We start from the raw sequence: 22,832 nt of genomic DNA, 5'->3' as shown, positions 1-22,832 counted from the left end.
CTCCCCCAGCTATCTTTTCAGATAGGAAGTTGAGGCAAACAGGGTTAACTGACTTGCCCATGGTCACACAGCAAGTAAATTTTGGAGACCTGCTTGGAACTGAGGAAGAAGATTCTTCCTGATTCCAGGACCGGTCCTCTATTCGACATATCCCAACTTCTTAAACTGTGAGTCATGACTCCATATGGAATCTCATAACTGAATCTTGAAATCACAAAATTATAATTTATTATCAGTAAATTGATTTATATACCTATTTTTAATACCTATATACAAGTGTCAGGTACAAATTTCTTAGGCAAAATGGGATAGTGAGTGGAAAAAACTAAGGAGTTGTGTACTATATCACTAATCCACCCTTAATTATGATATAATTATGCTAAAAATGCTTGTCAAATGAATCAATACAAAGTTAGCTACAAGATGTCACTATTTTGGCCACGGTTTCTCTCAAGATCACCTTCTAAGTTATGGCAGGCTTACAATCTACAGAGGAGTCGGACCTACTCCTCAATCACACACCAGCTCCTCAAAATGTTAAGCTGCAAAATAATCATGAAGTAGTCACGTTGTTCAACAATTTGGACAGCAGGCTTCTGAATATTCTCCTTTCTCCCTCCTTTTTAGGAATAAAGTCAGGAAAAATATGCTACTGAAATTGCTGGAGGAAATAGATTAATCACCAGAGTCCCAAATAGTAACTAAACAATCCTCCTTTACAAAGAGATCACTTTCCAGCAGAAAATCCTAAATAATTAAGATCTGGCTGGAGATCAGCCCCCACTCCAACCCTCTTAAACGAAGGTCAGTCCTTCCCCACAAAGTAGGGGAACGTAAGTGGCCAGAGACTCCAGAGAGAGCGAAGAATAAAAGAAATGGGAAAGCAAGTAGAAAGCTGACTTAAGAACTCTGCTTAATGCCCTGGGTGAGGCACAGTACACAGTGACTGAGAGAAGTGCGTGTCTCCAGGGGAAGAAGACACATTTTTTTGGACATGGACACCAGGGGAATCTGTTTTGTTTCATTATACAAATTTGTCTGTCACAAAACGGTTAAACACCTACTTTAGGTCAAATATTGTGCTTGTTATGAGAATTTTGTTTTTATTTTTTCCTGTGTGTTTAAAGAGAGAAAAATATATTTTTTGGTTATTAAAAATATTTTTAAATGAAAAGTTAGTTATGTGGGATAGGGAAGGGGAAAATGCTACTCTTGGAAAAGGAAAAATGGAAGAAATTCAAATGGGCACCGGATGGGAGCAAGTGGGAGAGGATTTGTTTTTAATTTTTTTTTTTTTTTTTTTTTTTAATTTTTAGGCTGGGGTTAAGTGACTTGCCCAGGGTCACACAGCTAGGAAGTGTTAAGTGTCTGAGACCAGATTTGAACTCGGGTCCTCCTGAATTCAAGGCTGGTGCTCTATCCACTGCGCCACCTAGCTGCCCCGAGAGGATTTGAAGTACCTGTAAATCAGCAAAGTGGCCCGCTGTTATGGGCAGTTGGAATTTTGGAAAGTTAAAGGATACAGTATCAAAGTTATCATACTGGTATGAAACATTTGAAACAGATGGTACCATACCAAGATTATATGATGATCAACTTTGATAAACTTGGATTTCTCAGCACTACATTGATCCAAGACAATTTCAATATGCCATCTGCCTCTAGAGATGAGAGACTGAATGTGGCTCGAAGCATAGTATTTTCACCTTTTTTTGCTTGGTTGGTTGGTTATACACATATACACACAGACACACACACCCCCATTCCTTCTCTGCTACTTCTTCTTCCATTTAGAATTCATGAAAACTTCTCTCGTTGACTGAAACACATGATATTCTTCTCTACCAAGAGAACACTATATTCTACCTGCAACATCTGCAAAGAGGGATGGTTTCATCACCTGTACAATTCTGAATAAGCATTAACTACTCTGACCTTGATTTTCCATCTCTCTAAAATGTGGGGCTTGGAAGGAGCTCTGGACCCTGGAATATGAAAGTGAAAAGTTCAAATCCTGCCTCTGAAACACTCTGGTTGCGTTAGTCTGAGGATCAGTTTTTCATCTGTAAAATAGGAATATCAGCATTCAATGCATAGGTTTGTTTCAGAGACCAAGTGAAATACGCAAAGCACAAAGGCTAAAATATTCCATGAACGCTACCTATAATTATCCTAATTATTTGCTGACCCTTAAGATCCCTTGCCATTCTAAATCCATGACTTCGCTAAAAGGGACATTTTCAATTTGTAGAGTTCTTATAAGCAAAAATCTTTTCCAACCCTCTGTATTAAGCCTTAAAACATCTCTGGGACATCCAAGGCAATTATATTTCTTCTCATTACAGAAAAAGGGAGGCACAGAGAAGTAAAATTAATTTCATATGATGAGGCGCTGAGTCGGGAGATCCAAAAATTAAAAGATTAAAAGATAGACATTGATTGAAATTGTCCTGGGGCTTCTCAGCCAGTTCTCAAATGATGGACAAAGGAAGAGACAAACCAAAAAGTAGAAATGGAAAAAGAAAAATTGCAAATAAGAGGGAGGAAAATTTATCTTGCTTATTATCAAGGCAGTTGATCACATAACATTACTTCCAAGGAATTCTGAGGATTCATTCTATTCTAGATCCTGTGATTCTATAAACAAAAGTAGGCTAAGTCAGAACTTGAACCCAGATATTCTCATTCTTATTTTCTTTCCATTTAGCACAATGATATATCATCCAACAATCTGCCTTTTCATATGATCCATGCACAAGCAAAACCGGCCTGCTTGCTTCTCCAAAGGTGAACTTCTATGTCTCATATCCAAGCCTCTCAAACTCCAGAACGTCCTCAGTTGCTACCTTCAAAACCAAGTCTTCTCCAATTCATTGGACTATGAGCTCTCTGAGGGCAGAGATTTTTTTACCTTTCTTTGTATAGCCAGCACTTAATATAATGCCTGACAAATAGTAAGCACTTAATAAATGCTTATGGACTGATTGAACCCACTCAGCAGTGATTTATATTATATTATATTCTCCTGCTTCAGACTTCTAGTAGTTTACTTCTCAATGGGCAACTTTTACTAAAACGGAAGCTCCATGAAGGCAAGAGATAATTTAATTTCTATATTGTATCCCTGGCACAAAACCTAGATCATATTTTTAATATCAAACCCATATTCATTTCCTGGTGACTTCCACCCATGATTCTTTATTGTACTCTCCAGGGACAAGTAAAAGAACCCTAGCTCTTATTCATGTGACAGTTCTCACCGTGGTCTGTCTCCCCAGTCTTCATCTGAGAATCATCTGGCTTATTCTGGCCATTCCTAAGCACCGTGTTTTAGGTGTAATGGTGAGAGGTTTGGAGGCTATGACCCAGATTGTTAGATGAAGACTGAACCTATAATTAGCTGGGATTACCCTTTATAATATTTCCATGCATTATAATCTTTCAAAGAACCAAAAGAGAAAATAAACTGATCCCGCTCCCCAACCCTGCAGTCCAGATGAGAAGAACTCTTCTTATTCTTCACTGGGTTATGAGGGCTTCTCTTCTCAGTCTTAATCACCTCCATGTTTTTGTTTTTCTAGGAAAATGGGAACCAGTATCCTTAATATGCTTCTCCTTCAATTTCCAATTGAATTTTAAGGGGAGGGGAAACAGAAATTGGGCAAGATGGAACCAAGACACAAACGTCAACATGCCAGTAAAAGAAATATGTGTGGCAAGAAGGTAAGAGGAAATGGGAACATTGTTAGTATTTCTGAATTATTAGACAAGTGAAGATCTGTAACATTTAAAGAACCATGAGCAGCCAGATCTTTTCAAAAGTGATATTTTAAACATTGCTTCATGATGATCAAAAGTATCCAGGAACTAAATTCTAACCAAAAGCAACTGTTCTCTATATTTCATATATTACCTTAAAATATTTTGAACTGACTAAAACAGGAGGAAACAGATGGAAAATGTGTCTCCCCATCCCAGCAAAGGTGCTAGAAATGCACAAATTGATGGCAGAGAAATCCCTATGGTCATCAGCGTCGCTAAGTCTACCCCATGCTCTCCTGAAATGAAAAATGGCCATACGAACTCTATAGAACAATAAAAGATATTCCTTAGAGAGAATGCAGGGATGTGGGTGGCAAGTGAAAGATAGTAGGAAGAGATGAAAAAAATAGAGAGGGAGTAACCAGGGGAATGGGGGAGCCATTCAATAAGCTACCAGGAAGAATAAGATAAAGCCTAAGAAAGTACTCTAAGGAGCGAAGACTTTAAACATGAGGGGCACTTAATAGAGGCTAGTTTCCATGGTGAAAAAGGTGCTTGGCTCTGGAGTCAGAAGAAGGAGCTGGATTAAATCTCAGCTTTTATACTTGCTACCTGTGTGGCCATGTATGAGCTGTACCTCTTAAATGTCATTGGGTTTTTGTTTAGTGCTCTCACCTGTAAAACAAGGGAGTTGGATTCTTTGACCTTCTTGAAGACTGTAGTCAAAAGCTGATCTCCACCATTTTGTTGGACCAGGTCATTCTATGCTTCTTAGTGCTGCCCAATGCTACATCTTTGCCAATCAAACTTCTTTTTTTCATGGGGGAGAAGGGAAAAGGAAAAGGGTACCCAACCTTTGGGTTTTCCCATGGGATTTCCCGTGTGAATATTATAAGCATAAGAAGAATAGAATAATTGTGATAAATGTTAAGTATCATAAACCATTTAATATATTTCTACTTATTCACTTTCTGTGCTTTTTAAAACTCTCTTATATTTTTATGTATACTTATCTCTCCCCCTTAGAATGTGGGCTCCCTGAAATTAATCAATGTTTCATTCTCCATTTTTCTGCATTCTTAAAGCAGTGCCTGGTACACAGTAGGCATTTAATAACTATATATGATTGATTGATCCATACATTACAATTAGGAAGTGAATGCAATTTTCCATCCACCTGGTTGCAAACTGTAAAAAGCCCAGGTAAATTACCATATTCAGCAAGCACTTATAAAATATTTTGCATGTATTAGACGCTGGATATTAAAGGAAAAATTTCAAACAGTCCCTATTCACAAAGAGCTTACGTCCTAATGAGGAAGACAAGGAAATATATAAACAGAGACATAGATATTAATACAGAGATAGATAATGTAAATAAGTATAAAGGTATATATATATATATATATATATATATATATATATATATATATATATATATATATATATATATATATATATATATAGTGGTTAATTCAAATATACATTAAATAGTTCAATGCAAGATAGTTTGAGAAGAAGGGCAGTAACAATTAGAGACCTTTTCAGATGCAAAATCATTGAGGAGGAACAAAAGTGGATACAATACTGGGCAAGCCATGGTAGCCCACCTCTGCAAATCAGAATGAAGACCTGGGTATCCATCAAACAATAAGGGTTCAGGACAATCCTAATGGTTAAATAATGTTGTGTTTAGGCAGATCTGTGTGCTGACAGTAAAGCACCTAAAATCCCAAGAGAGCAATAGAAAATGCTTTTCATTAACATGATAAGGTCCACTTTACACAAGCAAAATTAAATCCAGCTGCAGACCCATCACGTGGGCCCCCGGAAATGAGAGCTTTCCAGTGGCTGGGGGTTATTAGATGCATTCAAACAAAAACAGTTTCATTTCCACATCTTCTAAATGTTTTTATTTAAAAAAAAAAAAAAAACTCAGCTTCACTAGACTTCATGTCCAATAACAGGGCACCCTTTGCTGGATTTCTCTGTTGCTAAAACAAGAAGGAGATCCATTTAAATACAACACTTCCAGTCAAGTCACGAAACATGCAGGTGCCGGGGGTGCAAAACTGAAATATGATTCAGCATCGGTTTGCAAAACAGAGCTATGAGATCATTTATTTCCCATCTGAAGAAATGAGCAGAGCCAAGACATGGGGCTTTCAACACAAGTCTTCTGAAAGAGGCCTGATGTTCTCCTCTACTTTATCATCCCTCAGTCTCAGTTCCTAATTCTGAACACTGGAAATAAAGATTTGTCCTCAGAATAAAGACTCTTAGCAAGGATGCCTCTTTCTAAAGTGTTTATTTAACAGAGAGGTTTAAAAACTCTGTGGTGCCATGGAACCCCCTTTGGCAAAGTCTAAGAACTCCTCAAAATAATGCAAAAGCAAAAAACAAAATACAAAGGACTTACAAGGGAAGCCAATTATATAAAAATTCAGTTATCAAAATACTTAAAAAACAATTTATATATTTCCTTTCCTCCATTAATAAGCCCCAAGTTAACTAATAAAATTTAAGAACTTAAACTGAGAAGGAAAAAAAAATGTATCTCAATGGAATTTGGAGACTGAATCAGACAGATTAGTTGAGAGGGCAGGAGTGGCAGGTTGGGGGTTCACATCCTCTGAATAGTGTTATTCACAGACCTGAAAACCTCAGTGTGTGCTCATCAATAATTTAGTACCACAGTAATGGGAGAAACAGATATAAAACTGAAGAAGGTTTAAGGAAAGAGCAAAAGGCAGCCCAAAATGGGAAGCTTTAACATCGCATCTGATTTAAGTGTCAAAGAGGCAGCAGAGGATGGGTTTCTCCTGGCCTCTGGCTCCCAACTCCAACCCCACCACACGTGCTTGTGGTTATTAGCTTCAATGAGAGGTTTTAAACCACTTAACAGAAAATCAATTCCCAAGGAGGTCACAAGAAGGAAGCGTGTCTCTACAGAGATGTCAAAATGATGTGACAAACATCACCATCAATTACACATCTCCAAATGATGCTCAGCCTCTAGGGGGGCTGTGTTCCCCATTCATTCCTGGAATGATAACACAGGACTTCGCTAGCTCTAATTTTCCCTAAAAGGGCTTTCTGGATAATTGATCTGTATGTGTATATATATATATATATATATATATATATATATATATATATATATATATATATGTAAAATATGTGCATGTATGAATGTAGGATTTGTGTGTGTACATGTAGATGTGTGTGTACTTGTATAATGTATATGTGTTATATGTGTATATTATATTATTTTGTGCATGTATATAATTTATATACATAATACATAAGTGTATGTACATACAATATATATGTATGCATATAAATATGTAAAATGTATATCACATAATATATAGTAGATATATATACAAATATATAAATATATGTATATTGTACATATATATACTATATGAACACATAACATGTAACTATACTGCATACATGTGTAATTTATATATTACGATATTATATCCATACGATATGGATATATGTGCATATGTATATGTTTTGTGTTTTATATGTGTATTACATGCATGTCTAATTTATGGCCTATGAATGATATATATAGGATGTATAAATAAGATATGTGTGTTCATATGTATGTGTGCTGTGTATATATAAATGCATAATGTCTATAATGTATATCTATTCTAATCTATGAAATATATTATGTTCATGTATATACACATGTATGTGTATATACACATATGTATTTTAAAAAGATACATGATTGGATATAATTTAATTCAATCTGACAAACATTTATTAAGCACCTAGTATGGCCAGGCATTGTACTTAGTGCCTGCCATGGATAAGACAGGATGGAAGCTAGCCCTTGGTCTCAAGAAGCTCACACAATTAAGAGTATCCCAAAATTTATACAGCATAAATACAAAGTGATTTAGGGGTTAGGAAGGTGAAAAGCATAACAGATGGAGAGATTGGGAAAGGTTTCCCATAGGAGGTGATGTGACATCTAAGCTGTGCTTTCAAGTGAGATAGGGACTCTATGAAGCTGCGGTAACCAGAAGTGGTCCCTGTCCTTAGGAAGGGGAAGAATGCAATACAACCTGTTCAGAGATAGGCAAACACTCCAGTCATACATCAGTCATCTAGGGAGGATGAAAGAACAAAGGGAGATATGAGAGTCCCCTGAGAAGTCTGAAAGGGAGCTAAAGATAGAGGACAAGAAGTTGTGACGAGAAAGAGTGTTCTGGGAAGGGGATGGTACAAATGATTCGGCCCAGGGCATGAATCTAAAATTTGGAAGCAGCTACTTATCCAGTGGGGTTGGAACACAGACTCTATCAAGTCTGTGCAATAAGGCTGAAAAGGTAAGTTGGAACTAGATGGCCAAGGGCACTGAAAGCCAGTTGGTACTTTATCCTATAGGTAAGAGGGAGCCATGGATGATGTGTGAGCAGGGTAGTGATAGTCACACCTGTGCATTAGTGCAAGAAGGGTTTGGAGGAAGAAGGAAGAGGGGAAGACTTCAAAAAGTGGGAACAACACAGAGAGAATGTGTTCTGAGACAAAAATACAGCAGCTCAGATCTGGGTTTAAGCCACCAGAAGTGGCTGCCAATTGCTCTGCAAGTATTTTTCAGACTCCCAGGCAAGGCCAGAGGATGCAAAGCTCTTGCCTGAGATGCTGCATGTACAGCTCATCTCAGAAAGGAGCCATCGTGACCTTCTGCAGCCCTCTGCAATCCTATGATTCATGTTTCATGGAAAATATTGAGAAATATTCCACTAGAAATCCAACTGCTTCCCCAGCATATTGTCGGCTTCCTGTAACTGCTTTCTTCACGATCACTCATGATGTTCCCAGGAAACCAGGAGCTCTGGTTTTTCAGGAGGGCCGAGGTCCTTACACAATTGGACCCTGTCCCCTTTGGGTGATGTCACCAAAGACATAATGATGATAAGCCCCCAACAAATTATTCTAAACAGCTGAGAAGCAAAGGATGAGCTTCTCTACAGAGAACCCAAGCTTCTGGATTTTCTAGTACTGCATCAATGGGTACTTCTAACTGCCTTGAAGTGAAAACATCTTAATAATGAAAAAACTCAAAAGTTGAAGAAAATACATGTTGTTTCCACATAATAAGACATAATTAAGTGGCCTTGTGGATAAAGGGCTGGGTCTAGCCTGAGTTTAAAATCGCCTTGGCCAGGAACTAGCGGTGTCACGCTGGGCAAGTCACTTAATCTTAGTCTGACTCAGTTACTTCATCTATAAAATGGAGATAATAACAACCCCCTCCCAGGGTTATAAGATCAAGGTCTTTGCAAACTTAAAAGCACTGTATAAATTACGAGCTGCTAAGAATAAATCATTTTACCTCAAAACCATAGAATCACAAATTTAGATCTAGAAAGATCCTTGGAGGCCAGCTAGTCTGACTCTTTCAATTTATAAGGGGAGAAACCAAGGACCGGGGAAGTTGGGTGCTTTTGTCCAGTCATGGAGAAACTAGTGTCAGAGTGAAGATTTGAAGTCCATAGTAATCTCTTCAATCAAGTCTGATTCCAAGCTATGCCCAAGAAAAAATATATACGTACAAATATAATACAAACACACATAGCAGCAGCAATAGCAGCAACAACATGGTGGACATAATGGGGAAAAGAAAAAAAAAACAAACTGTAATTTAGAGGCCAAAGACCTGGAAGCCAAATCCCAACTCTGTCACGGTCTGTGATGATCCTGGGATAATCATTCACTTCTATAATAGATGTGCTGTACCAGTGAGCTTCTGGGTTCCCTTTCATCTCTAACTGCTACAATGCTATACATTCAAAGGCTTCAATAAAGATCTCATGGTAGGCATTTCACCAGTCACAGCATCCAAGGATGCTCCTCAAAGTCCATTTGGTCCAATCTCCTTACTTTACAGAAGAGGAAACTGAGGCGTCGGAGGATTAAGTGACTTGCCTACTAGGCTGCTTGTTTGTTAGTGGCTTTCTAGGAAAGCCTCTGTTACACACATAAAGTTGAAGATGGTGAGTTAAGTTTACCTAACTCATTCCTGAAAGGGAATCCCTGTGGTTCCATTTTCAACCAATCAATGGGGTGGAGAGGCTAATATCAAAGCAAAATAATTTCGGTAAGAGACTCAACTGCATATTTTTGGAATTGAAAAAGAATCAAGTGTTCATTTCTTTTTTTTTTTTTTCCCCCTGAGGCTGGGGTTAAGTGACTTGCCCAAGGTCACACAGCTAGGACGTGTTAAGTGTCTGAGACCAGATTTGAACTCGGGTCCTCCTGAATTCAGGGCTGGTGCTCTATCCACTGCGCCACCTAGCTGCCCCTCAAGTGTTCATTTCAATCCATTATTGTCAATACTGGAGTTAGCTTCGTTTCTTTTTCTTTTTTCATTTTGGGGGGAAGGAAGAGAAAGTTGGGGTTCCTATTTTTAAAGAACTGACATAACAAGGTTCTTTTTCTTTCCTAATTCTTACCCCTAATCCAAGCAAAAGCATTTGCCAAGCCATTAACTGCATGATAATTGGTGGCAATTTGCACAGTGAATGATATTTTGTATATTAACTAGCACCCAGGAGTTTACTCCCTAGTATTTACTAATAAAAAGCAGATTTTTTTTTTCTTTTAAAGAGAAATCTGTTCTTTATTAATATGTGTGAGACATGGATTAGTAAGTGTGACACATACATGGTGAATTATAGGGGCACTCGAAATCGTCAAGGAAATACACTCAAGCGAAAATAACCTGCCTGATTTATCTATAGGATATTTCCCTAATAGGTGGTTCAGTAGATAGAGAACTAGATCTAGTCAGGGAGACCATTGAAATCTTGCTTCAGATACTTACTAGTAGACAAATCACTGAACCTCTCTCAACCTCCGTTTACTCATCTGTAAAATGGGAATAGTAACAGAAGCCAGGGATGATGAGTCTAAAATGAGAGAATATTTATAAAGTGCTTAAAGCATTATATATATATATATATATATATATATATATATATATATATATATATATATATATATATATATATATATATATATATTTTTTTTTTTTTTTTTTTTTTCTTTTCTTTTCTTTTTCCTGAGGCTGTGACTTGCCCAGGGTCACACAGCTAGGAAGTGTTAAGTGTCTGAGACCACATTTGAACTCGGGTCCTCCTGAATTCAAGGCTGGTGCTCTATCCACTGCGCCACCTAGCTGCCCCAGCATTATATATTATTACTATCATCGTTATCATTAGATCAAAGTGTCACCTTGGTGTCAAAGTGTTATTAAGATTTCTAAAAAGTCTACCAGAATGAAACCATAATGGAATGGATTTTAAAAAAAATATGTCATATCAGATACAACAAGCTGGTTCAGTCCTCAGAAAAGAAAAACAGACAACTGAAATCTACTATTTTTTTTTCCTTCATCCCCTCATTCTTTTTTTGTCCTTATAAGTATTTTCTTTTTAATCCTATACAAGGCAGTAGCAAGCACTGCAATGCTTTCAGGTGATACTAGCTGGGGGGGGGTAGGGAAGGAGGGAGAAATCAATCATTCTTATTGAGCTGGTTTCAAGAAACTGAAGGACAATCCTCCAAGTTTATTTCTCTATTTATATAATGTTGGGATCACACAGAGTTGTTCAACATATAACCAAAGGTCTGGTATCAATCCAATCAATAACCTCACATCGATCCAGTCAATGGACCAAATTTATAATTTATATAATAATTCTGGTCATTGCCAAAAAGGGTGGCAACTCAAATGCCTCCCTCAACCTAAAAAATAACTCTTAGAAAAAAATAGCCCTTAGAAACCAGCTCTATGACCAGATTAATCTAATCAATTTACCTCTGCAGCATTCAACATTTTACAGAATGCAACAATGCTGGAGAAGAAAAATTAATCCTCCCAGAAAGGTGTGAATGCCCAAAGTCAAAAGTACCAACAAGGAATAATGTTTTTTTCATCATCATGATGACCCTTGGGAAACTGACGTGCTGATATGGCATCACTTAAAAAAAAAAACTCAGTAGGTTTTTAAACAATAATCTCCACCTAGACTTTGTCAAATCCCCCAATCCATGAAGCAGTTCCAAACACTGTCCAATCACAATAATTCCCCACACATTCCTAAACATGTCCCAAGCTCCAAGTCACCTAATTGAAATAGAGCCTCCCGCCTTGAGGCTACAAAACCTGGTTTCACCAAGACGTCAAGGACTTTGACAGGAAAAACCAAGAAAATCCCAGATACATATTTTGACTTCTAAAAAAGCAGAGGAAGACCCAAAGAAAACCCCAACTTTCTTATAACAATAAACAGAGGGAGAAATCTATTGGTGGGGAGAGTGACCCAAAAAGTTCTTACCTTGAATGCACTGAAGAGTTCCATCCTCAGCCCTAATTGTAAAACTTTCTCCGGGATTGACTTGAACTAGAATGACCTGTCAAAATAAAACATTAATTTCAATTTTGTACTAGAAACATCTGGTCCTTTTATTATTATTATTTCAACCATTTTATTACCTTGATTTATATACCAGAGGTATTAAAAAAAAAAAAAACAGGATCTAAAATAACCACAAAGCCTGAGCATAACCAGAATTTTAGAACTAGGGCAAAAAGACCCCAGGAATGGATGTTGTTGAATTGGAATTGGGCTAAATGTAGTCTCCTAATTAAATATCTAAAAAAGACCTACCTCTTTTCTGGATAAAGCAGAGATGCAGTTCACTGTTCCCTTTTCAACTTAGGGGAAATGTCTTAAACACAGAATCCTAAATCATGCTGCTGCTCACTTAACCCAAATCAGGAACCCAGTAATGATGGATATCATTCCAAGAATGCATGTTATGGGTCTGATTTATGTTCTTGAGCAGTAAGGGGACACTATGGTGCAGAGAGCACTGGAGTGGAATCAAGAACTCAAATTTTACTTCAGATTCTGAGCCAATCTAACTCTGCCTCAGTTTCCTCATCCATAAAATGGGAAGAAGACAAAAATCAAAATGAGATAATAATTTTAAAGCACTGAGAACATAGTGGGTGCTAGGCAAATGCTTATTCCCTTCTTTCCTTATAGATGACAGAATCCTGTAAAGAATCCTAGGCAGTGCCAGGTTTAAACCCAATCTATAATATGTATTACCTGTGTGATACCAGACAAAGTCCTCAAACCCCACTTTCCTCATCTATGAAATAAGGAAAACAACAATACCTACCTCACAGGATCACTGAGAAGCATTAAAAACTAACAAAGAGTAAGTGCTTTTTGTAAACCTGAAAGTCTCAGGTTATACTAGTTCTTATTATAGCAAGATAACCAGCACTTAGAGAGCATTCTCAGATTTACAAAGTAGTTTATAAATGTTCTTCACATTTGATCCTTGCAAAAGTGAAGTCAGTGTTAATGTCAATCAGTCTATACATACAGACAGGACAATCTAACCTATTTATGTATATGCAATCCATGGATCCATCTACACAAACTAATCTATGTATGTATGTATATATGTATGTATGTATGTATCTACCAGTCTATCCATCCCTCTAGACAATCTAATCTATTTATTTATGCATGTACCTATCAATTGATCCTTTTATCCACCTATCCAACTATCAATGTATGTATATATCTATGGATTCATCTATCCATCTATAGAACTCTAGGTCTGTCTGCCTTTCTATCTCTCTACCCACCCCTTCATCCATCCATCTATCTATCTATAATCTGTCCATCCAATCCAATATAATCTATCTATTCATCCATCTATCTACCTAATCTCTCCATCCTGCATCTAGCTAGTTATCCAACTATCATCAATCTTTTTACCTATACCAATCTATCCATCCTCTATCCTTTATCTATTTAGCTCTATCTAGAGACAGAGATGTATTATGCACATGTAGGTTTGTATATCTATATCCTGTCTATCAATCTCTCTATTTCTATCTATCTATCTCTTTATATCTATCTATCTATGTATCTAGATAGATAGATATAGAGATAATATCTTATAGATAGATAGATAGATAGATAGATAGATAGATAGATAGATAGATAGAATGTAAGCTTATTCTAAATCCTCAAATTCTCAGGCCTAATTTCTAAACATGCGTATTAGCCACATGACATATATTTCCATGATTAAATTTCACTCCACTAAGTGACTGGACTGGAAGACAAGCCATGCCAAACCCATATACATGAAATATATTATAATATCCCCTTTTGAAAGTCAGGATTTTCAGTCAAAAGCAAAGAGAGAAAAAGGAGGCTGATTTTTATTTGAACGTAAATTAAAAGTGATCATTCAAGCTATAAAGCCATAGTTTCAGGAATAATCATGTTTGAGTTGGCATCCAATTAAAGCAATTACCACGTGATGCTGTACATTACACTAATTAGCCAGAAGCCTACTGCCTCATTTAAAGTTTGAAAATACAAGTTGTACAAATGCTAACACAGTTATTTCCAGCTTATAGTGGGGCCTTCAAGAAATATTGATGAAAGCTCATTTCACTCAGAATGTCATTTCTATAATAAATGGTTCCAAGGAAAACAAAGACAAAAATCATTCTTCCATCTTTAACTCCTGACAAACATTAGGGAAAACCCTTTCATTTCCTTTTCTGAATTATTCACATCATTGATTGATTAGATATTAACCAAATAGCATTGGAAAAAAAAAAAGTAAAGAGTCTTTTTTTTTCTTTCTCAGGGGGAGTTGTGGAAGGCAAAAGCAGGGACAGGGTCCTGTAGGGGAAGTCCAAGGCTTGCCAGGAATCCCTTTGGGCCTCTATAATCTGCCTAGGTGTCAAGAACCATGTATTCAAATTCTGGTTCTGCTTCATATCCCATCCAGTGCTAGATTTATGATACCAGGGTTCTATGATATATAGAGCCATTCTCCATCAAATCATTTCCCACTCTACCCTTCAGTTTTTTTTTTTTCTTCTACAAAAATAAAGGGATGATGGAATAGACCACCTACAAGATTATAAATCTTCCAGCTCCTCTAAAAGGTGCATTAACCAAATAGCATTATCCATGTCTTCACAAATCCTCTTGGCCCAGCATCCCAGCGTCCTGGTGGGCTTTTGTCCTGAAGTTTGCTGCCTCCCCTTGAAGTATTTCTCCCCAGCAGACCATGAGTAGCTGCTCCCTTAGCAGTTGCTCACAATAGGTTCCACATTCCAAGTCCCATCCAGGGAGGCACCGAGCCCTCCAGCATCACCAAGACGGACCACATTTCTTCAAGGAGGGGAAGGTCTGAGGGAGAAAAGCTTTCAACCCAGCATCTCACAATCACCCTTGACTGGGAGCTGGGAGCTGCTATAACATTCACGCTGTTGAGTTGCCGGGGCAACCAGACTGTAATCTATCAAGGAACCTGGCAAGCCCCTGCATCCTAATATTCAATCTTTCTTAACCAATAATAGCAAAATGCTTCATTTTCCAAGAATGGGCAAACCTTTGGCTCTGGCTCCAACACAACAGGCCAGGAAGGTCACTTCGCATCAAAGGGAGCATGAAAATCACCACCTTCTCCCATTCCTTCTCATTTAAATTCTTAAACATGAAAAAGTAAGATAATAAAATAAAATAAAAGTCACCACGTATCAGTCAGATGACCCACACTTCCCTAAAAACAGACATGAATGAGCTAGCGGTTCCTTTAGGAACAAAAAGCCTGGGAAGCTGATGCATCAGAAGCTGGAAGCCTGAAGCTGCTAACCTTCTCCCATCTACAAGATGTTTCTTTGCTGAAAAGCAGACAATTGGAAGTTCTAAGTAGATGAGGGACAAGCACAACTTCTCTGTCATGGTTCCATCACCATCTTCTTCCAAACTGTTTTAAAGAATGGATTTTTAGGTGGATGAACAAACAACAAATGAATGAAAAAGCACTTTAATTGTTTATCATGCACTAAACACTAGGAAAATAAATAAAAGCAAATAAGTTTGTCTCCACCTCCAACTCTCACCCCTGGCCTACCCTCAAGGAATTTCTATAGAACATTTAATAAAGTTTCTTAGCCAGGGGATCCACAGATTGCAGATAGATTTCAAGAGGTATGTGAACTTGGTTGAGAGGGGGCTGGAAGGGAGAACCAATATTTTTATTTTAATATAATTATAAAATATAACAAAATTTTAGTAATTATATATTACATGGTATAAATGTATAATTATATTTATATTTTTTGTATAATGATGTCATTTGTAATTCTGTTTTGAAAACATTATTCTGAGGTGACATCAGATTTCCAAAGGGTTTCATGATTTAAAAAAAAAAAAAAAAAAAAAAGGTGAAGAATCCTCATAATATTGTAAGACAAAAAAAAAAAAAAAAAAAAAAATGGGGAGCCTGAAGTAGAAAGGACTGAATTTTAAGTCAGGAAACCATCCCAGGAATCTTTCCTCAGACATTTACAAGCTGTGTGATGTCAAGTGACTTCCCTGGGCCCCAATTTCCTCTTCTGTTAAAATGAAAGAGGTGCTGGACCCTGTGGAGAAGACGACAGGTAGAAGTTCTAGATTCAAATCCCCCTTCTGACAATTTTTAGTCCTATATGACCACAGGAGTAAGTTTTTGCATCTTTGTTTCTCCAGTCATGGAAAGAAATGGCTTATTCCATGTTTGGTTATTGACTAATAGATATCCGTCTTATCAATTCAAAGCTTGAAGTCTTTCCTACTCCTAGTACCTACAATGTTCTCTCCTGCAATACTAATATAAGAAGTTCATACCTTATGAGAATTATTGGAAGGGATAATTTTTTTTTCTGAGTCAATTGGAGTTAAGTGACTTGCCCAGGGAAACACAGAACTGTCTGAGGCCAGATTTGAACTCAGGTCCTCCTGACTTCAGGGCACCACCTATTTGCCCCAGGGATATATATTCTAATAATATATATCATTCTATCTATTAATTAATAAATATTTATTTGGTGCTTACTACCTGCCAAGTACTATGCAAAGTGCTGAAATACAGACCAAAAAAAATGAAATAGTCCCTTGCTCTAAAGCAGCTTACATTCTGTTAAAGATGGCAATATGTAGAGAAAATGCCTATTCAAAAATATATACAAATTGCATTGGGTATATGTGAGTGAATGGATGGGTGGGTGGATAGAAGGATGGAATGGATGGATGGATGGATAGATGGATGGATAGGAGGACTTTCACTGATGAGTAGATCAGATAAAGTCCATCACACACATTCACAAAATTTCAGGGGCACAGAATTAGAATAAATTTTTTTTAAATCACAGATTTAGAAGAAGCCTTGAAATATTGATTAATCCAACCCCCTCACTTTGGAGACAAAACAACAGAGTCCCAAAGAAGAAATAGGACTGGACCCATCCAGATCATAAGAACTGGTCTTCAAACTCCAACTCTAAATGTGGTACTCCCGACTTCAGATTCTCCATGAACTAGACCCAAGGCCACCCAATCTCCAGAGAGGAGGAGCTCTTCCCCTTCCTACAGAGATAGCCTCTTCATTGTCAGGCATTAAACTGAAATTTCCCCCTTGGGAACTCTTGGTTCTGTCTGGGTTCAGGAGAACCAAGCCCAATCCATTTTCCATCCTATTAACTGAAGACAGTCTTCTTATAGACTCAGTATCTCTTCAAATAATCTTTTGAAGAACTCACTCTTGAAACACGCAGAAAAACTGAAGGCTGCAGGAACAAGGAAGGAATGGGGAAGGCTTCCCAAAGAAGTGGCCCCAGAGCAAGCAGTGAAGGAAGATGGGGTTCCCAAAGGACTTCCGGCCTTGTAGGTATAAGAGCAGCTTTGCACGGAGAAGAGCTCAGAGGTCAATACATGGGCAAGTCTGAAGAACTGTAGAATGAACACAGGGATGGTGAAGTAAGCTTGGAAGAACAGACCTCAATCTGAACTGAAAGTTCCTGAAAAAGGAAGTGCTTTTTCTTTAGGAAGATGGCTTTGCTAATTGTGTCTGGGATGGCTCAGAGAAGGGGAAGATGAGGCTGTTTCTATAGGGGAAGAAGAGATGAGAATGTAGGTAAGTGCTCTTAGAGGGTTTCGGCTGAGAGTGGGGACCCATATCCTCCGAGAGACAAAGGTCAAAAACACAGAGGTGTGGTAAGAGAGAATGAGGGAGCCCACATGGAGCGGTCACACAAGACTTCAGCCGAGCCCTTATCACACCATCAGCTCCTGAGAAAGCAAAGGATTTGCTGACAAATGCGAAATTGGAGGATTTGCTACATTCTAGAAAAGCTAAACCCAAAGTATAAGTTCATGTTAAGCAAGAGACACCCTTTCTTTCCTGGCCCTTGGCAGATATTACCCATCTACCATTCAAAATATCTTCCCCATTTCTGGCTGTCAATATGGAATACAGGAGGTCTTCCAAGACCAGAGACTAGCCTGGAACCCCCCGGGAGTTGAAAATATTTTTACGTGACTCAGTGAGGATCCTTTCCTCTAAATGCCTCCAGTGAAGACATTCTTCAAGGATCAGAGCTTGGAAGGGATCTCAGGATGTCCAGCTCACCCTCATCATCTGACAGGTGAGAAACCTGAAAGGCTCAAAGAGGAGAGAGGAATTGGCTCAATATCAGTGGGCCACAGACTTAGAACTGGAAGAAGCCTCAGAGTCCAATCCAGGCTTCTTTGCAGGTCAGGATAATGGTAGGTAAAGTGAGCAGTCCTAAGTCCCACGGGGAGGAAATGGTGGAGTGATGTTCCAACTCCAAATCCAGTTCTCTCTCCAAGGCACAGACCAGGACTCGGATCCTGCCTTGTCTTCTCCCTGAACCCAGCTGCTTTCCCATATTGAGGTCCAAAGTCTGCATGATTAATTCTTAGTCACACAAAAGAAATAAATAGATTAACCAATAAACAGATGTACAGAATAAGTTTACATATATGAATGAGTATGTGTATTCTGTGTGAATGTATGTACTTATGTATGTATATACACACTTCTAATAGTAGTCGTCTCTAGGATGGGACGGGGAAGGTGGAGGGAGAAAAAAAAAAGGGGGGGAAATTTTACCTAAGTCTATTACATATTTTAAAGAACAATAAGCTATATATAAGAGATTTGCCGTTTCATAAGCAACCATCTTTTTATTATATTATATTATGGAAATACTTGTTTATTATGACAAATTAAAATTTTAAAATTAAATTAATTAAATATAAATTAAATACCATAAAACTGAGGTCTGTGATAGTGTCACACAGGTGGTTAATAGAGGGAGATTTTGAATCTAGGCCTTCTGACTCCAAACCAGTTCCTTTTCCTTTGGCTAGAATGGTCAAGGAGAATTTTAGTCAACATGTATTAAGTGCCTACTAGGTGCCAGATAAAGGGGATACCAAGGCAGAAATGAAAAAGTCCTGTCCTCAAGGAGCTTATATTCTAAAGGATACCAGGAAGAAAGAGCCCAGTTTTTTATTTCTTCTTGAAGCAGGATGTATGGCTTCAGGTAATAGTGGGTTCAGGAATGAAGCACTTCACATAGACAGGAAAGGATGAATGTTTGTTCTGGGGTTACTTTCAGCATCTCACCCCCCCCCCCCGCCCCAGGCTAGTCCAAGAAAAGCCATTAAGATCTTCAGATATAAAGAATCCTTCAGAAGAAACAATTAGCTGTATTTTCTCATTTTACATTTGGCATACGTAACCCTGGAAAAATTACTTAAACTCTCAAGGTTACAGACAATTTCCCAAATGGAGAACCCCAAAGTTTTTCTAGATTGATTTCAGGGGATCTGTGACCTTGGCTGGGGAAAATAAGACATTTATTTTTATTAACTTTTGACCAAAATCTAGCATTTCCACTAATCATGATTTTTTATTCTTAGAAAAAGTGACCACAAATGGGGTCCATAACACAGAAGGCTAAGAAGAAACTGCTATAATGGTAGAAGTTAAGAAGATTAGCCCCTAGAAGCCTAAGAAAGACATTTAACATATCTGGGTCTCAGTTTCCTCATAGGCAAAATAAACAAGTTGGATGAGATGTCTTTTGCCATTTCAATTCAGATAATGTGTGTGAAAATTCTATGCAAACTTTTGAGGCACTCTAAAATAAGTGAGTATTGTTATTAACACAATTAGCTAGGAATTACATGGTTTATTCTTTAAATTGCCTTTCTATATATTCGAGGGAGGGGGGGAAAATCACCATTTTATTCTGAGCGCACATTATCCTGAGGACCCAGGCCAAAGATATATTCTTATAAATAGTTGGAATCAGCCCATTGAGCTGGCTTATAGAATCACAGAACCACTAGCTGACTAAAAGTCACTTGACTAAGCATCTTGACCAAGTCACCTCTCAAGAAAAATCCCTTCTCTAATAACACAAAAAGTGGTCCAAGTCAACTTTGACCTGGAAACCTCCAACCTGAGCAAAGTCATTTTCTTCCCCATCCAAATAAAATGACTTACTATGAGGAAGTTTTTTTCCTCCCATTTCCTCCTCATGTAACACCTTCCACCCAATGGCCTGGGTCTTGCAAGCAAAGGAAGACTAATCAGTTGCTTTTAAAAATAATATTTTATTTTCTCCTAATTACATGGAAAAACAATTTTTAGTATTTGTGGGGGATTTTGTTTTGGTTTGGTTTTTTGTTCCAAATTCTTACTCTCCATCTCTTGAGACTGTAATTGTAATTGTAAGCAATTGGATATAGGTCACACACGTGTAATCATGTAAAAAGTTCCATATTATTTTTAATGAATTGTTTTTTGACTTCATTTTGAATTATGAAATTATTTAAAATTTTGGTAAACATGAAAATACAAGTAAAAGAAAACATTCATAACCTGAAATAATGACACTGGTTTTTTAAGTGGAAATTAAATTTATCATTCAAAAGCCAACAGTGTCCTGTTGGACCCAATACCTTTCTGTTCTCTTGGGTATCTTTTTTTTTAGTAGCATAGCAGGTTAACACAGTTGGAAATACAATTGCTTACAAAAAGGAAACATTTCCTAAGTGCTTTATCAAGCAATGGATGAATCAATCAAGCTTAATGCCTTTTGCACATGACAACCTTTCAAATACTTAGGTGGACTTTCACCACCCAAGTCCTTTCTCCTCCAAAGTAAAATGACTAATTCCTAGATAATTGCATTGGAGGTAAATGGAAGCAGAGGGTCCTTTTAATGCCAGAGAATTTTAACCTGGGAGCTGTGAACTTAAAAAAAAAATAAAAAATCCTGATAACTGTATTTCAATTTAATTGGTTTTTACTGTAATCTTCTGTGCTTTAGCATTTTTCCAAAGAGTCCCTAAGCTTCGTCAGATGGTCAGCATCTCATGCTCAAGACACAAAGTAAGAGCCATCTTTTAGACTAATGCTTTCATTTTATAGAAAGGGAAACTGAGGTCTACATAGGTTAAATGACTAGCGTAAGATCAAAAGTGGCAAAAGAAGGATATTCTCATTCTCTGGCTCAATGTTCAGCATTCTCTAAACAAGCCTTTATTCATTCCTCACCAGGCGTGACTGTAAGATCTTTCTCTGGCACTGGGCACTCACCAATTCATCAACAGGCCTTTTAAAAAGGTGGTACCCAGGACCAAACTCTTAGACTCCAGGCAAAATCTGACCAAGGCAGAGGATGATGGAGCTGATTCCACCTTACCCCTCTGGAATTGACTTTTTAATGTAGCATGATCATGCATTAGGTGCCACAGCATACTGATGACTGGTTCCAGGACACTGGAAACCTCAGATCTTTTTCAGTGGAAATCCTATCTAGAGTCATCTCCCCCAGATTCAACCCAGGAAGAGTCCTTCTCCAAGTCAACTCTTCACTGAGGCAGGCAGGGTACTAAACCCAGCAAGTCTGCATCTTCCTCCAACAGAGGCCCTGTTATCTATAGCACTCCAGCACTTAGCACAAGGCTTGGCACACAGCAGGCCCTTAAAAATGCCTTGTTGTCAGGCCTGGAGAGTTCAAGTCTAGCTTCAGTGTGAACCTGGATGATCACTTAACCTTGTATGCCTAAGTTGCTTCATCTGTCAAACCAACTAGAGAAGGAAACAGAAAACCACTCTAGTATCCTTACCAAGAAAAGTCCAAATGGGGTCACAGAGAGTCAGACAGAAATACTTACCAAACCTTAGTAAAACTTAACACAGGTTAACATAATACCTTTGAAAGACATTGTGAAGAAATTGTGTGCTTTCCCTTTTAAATTTGTTAATCGCATTTTCTAGATTTTATGCAAAATCTTGACGTTTTGAATGGGATACTCTGATATATAGAAAAAGTACCAAATTGAGAACCTGCAGGTCTGGATTCGAATCTTGGCTACTTCTGTGAGTCACTTCCTATCTCACAGATAAACTTTTAAGTTTCCTTTCACCTCCGAAGATAAAAATCCTATGACTAAGAAAATTAACAAATGAATCCTGGGAGGATCCTCACAACTGGTTTGTAGGCAGCCCAGTAGCCCTAGATGAACCATTTCCTGTAACAAGCCAGAGTCCCATAGAGAGAGTTCTTGATTGTCAAGATTAGATAGAATGGGTGATCCCAGAAGCAGATTTTTTTAAAGTCCCCAACAACTCAGGAAATGACTAGACCAGCAGCCACAGGCTGGCCACCCAAGTTCTCGGCATTGTTTGAATGGTTCAGCATTCTTAGGAGAAGATCTTATCAGTGGCAATGAAAAACATGCTCCCTGTACCCTAAAGCCCCTTAGGTTTCTCTCTCTGCCCTGAAGGTGAAGCCTCCCAGAATGTTAGAAAATGAGCTCCCAGAGAACAGACTGCCTTGTTTTTTGATTTTATATCCTGCACTGAAGACATGTTGTACATAGCGTAATAAGCACTTTGAAGAACTATTTCTCATTCATTCTTTCAGGAATCAGAGAACATGGCTTCAAATCCCACCTTTGATCTGTGTAAATCCTCTATGTTCCAAGAACCTCAGGGTCCTCATCTATACATAGAAAGACATGGATGGGTGATTCAGGACAGTTGCAACAGACTTGTGATGGAGAGAGCCATCTGCATCCAGAAAGAGCACTGAATGTTCTCTTTTTTTTCCCCACTTTTTT

At 37.9% G+C, this 22,832-nt stretch overlaps 1 protein-coding gene across 1 annotated transcript in view; it reads right to left on the bottom strand.

Annotated features, from left to right (window-relative positions):
- FNDC3B (fibronectin type III domain containing 3B) overlaps window positions 1–22,832 on the bottom strand; it is a 370,100-nt gene that overhangs the window by 240,913 nt on the left and 106,355 nt on the right. The window contains 1 exon segment of the mRNA XM_074298196.1: window positions 12,132–12,207. Within this exon segment, the coding sequence (XP_074154297.1) occupies window positions 12,132–12,207 (76 nt within the window).

The sequence above is a fragment of the Sminthopsis crassicaudata genome, chromosome 3 (genome assembly GCF_048593235.1).
Source record: "Sminthopsis crassicaudata isolate SCR6 chromosome 3, ASM4859323v1, whole genome shotgun sequence".
Taxonomy (NCBI): domain Eukaryota; kingdom Metazoa; phylum Chordata; class Mammalia; order Dasyuromorphia; family Dasyuridae; genus Sminthopsis; species Sminthopsis crassicaudata.
This window is presented reverse-complemented; position numbering and strand designations above follow the sequence as displayed.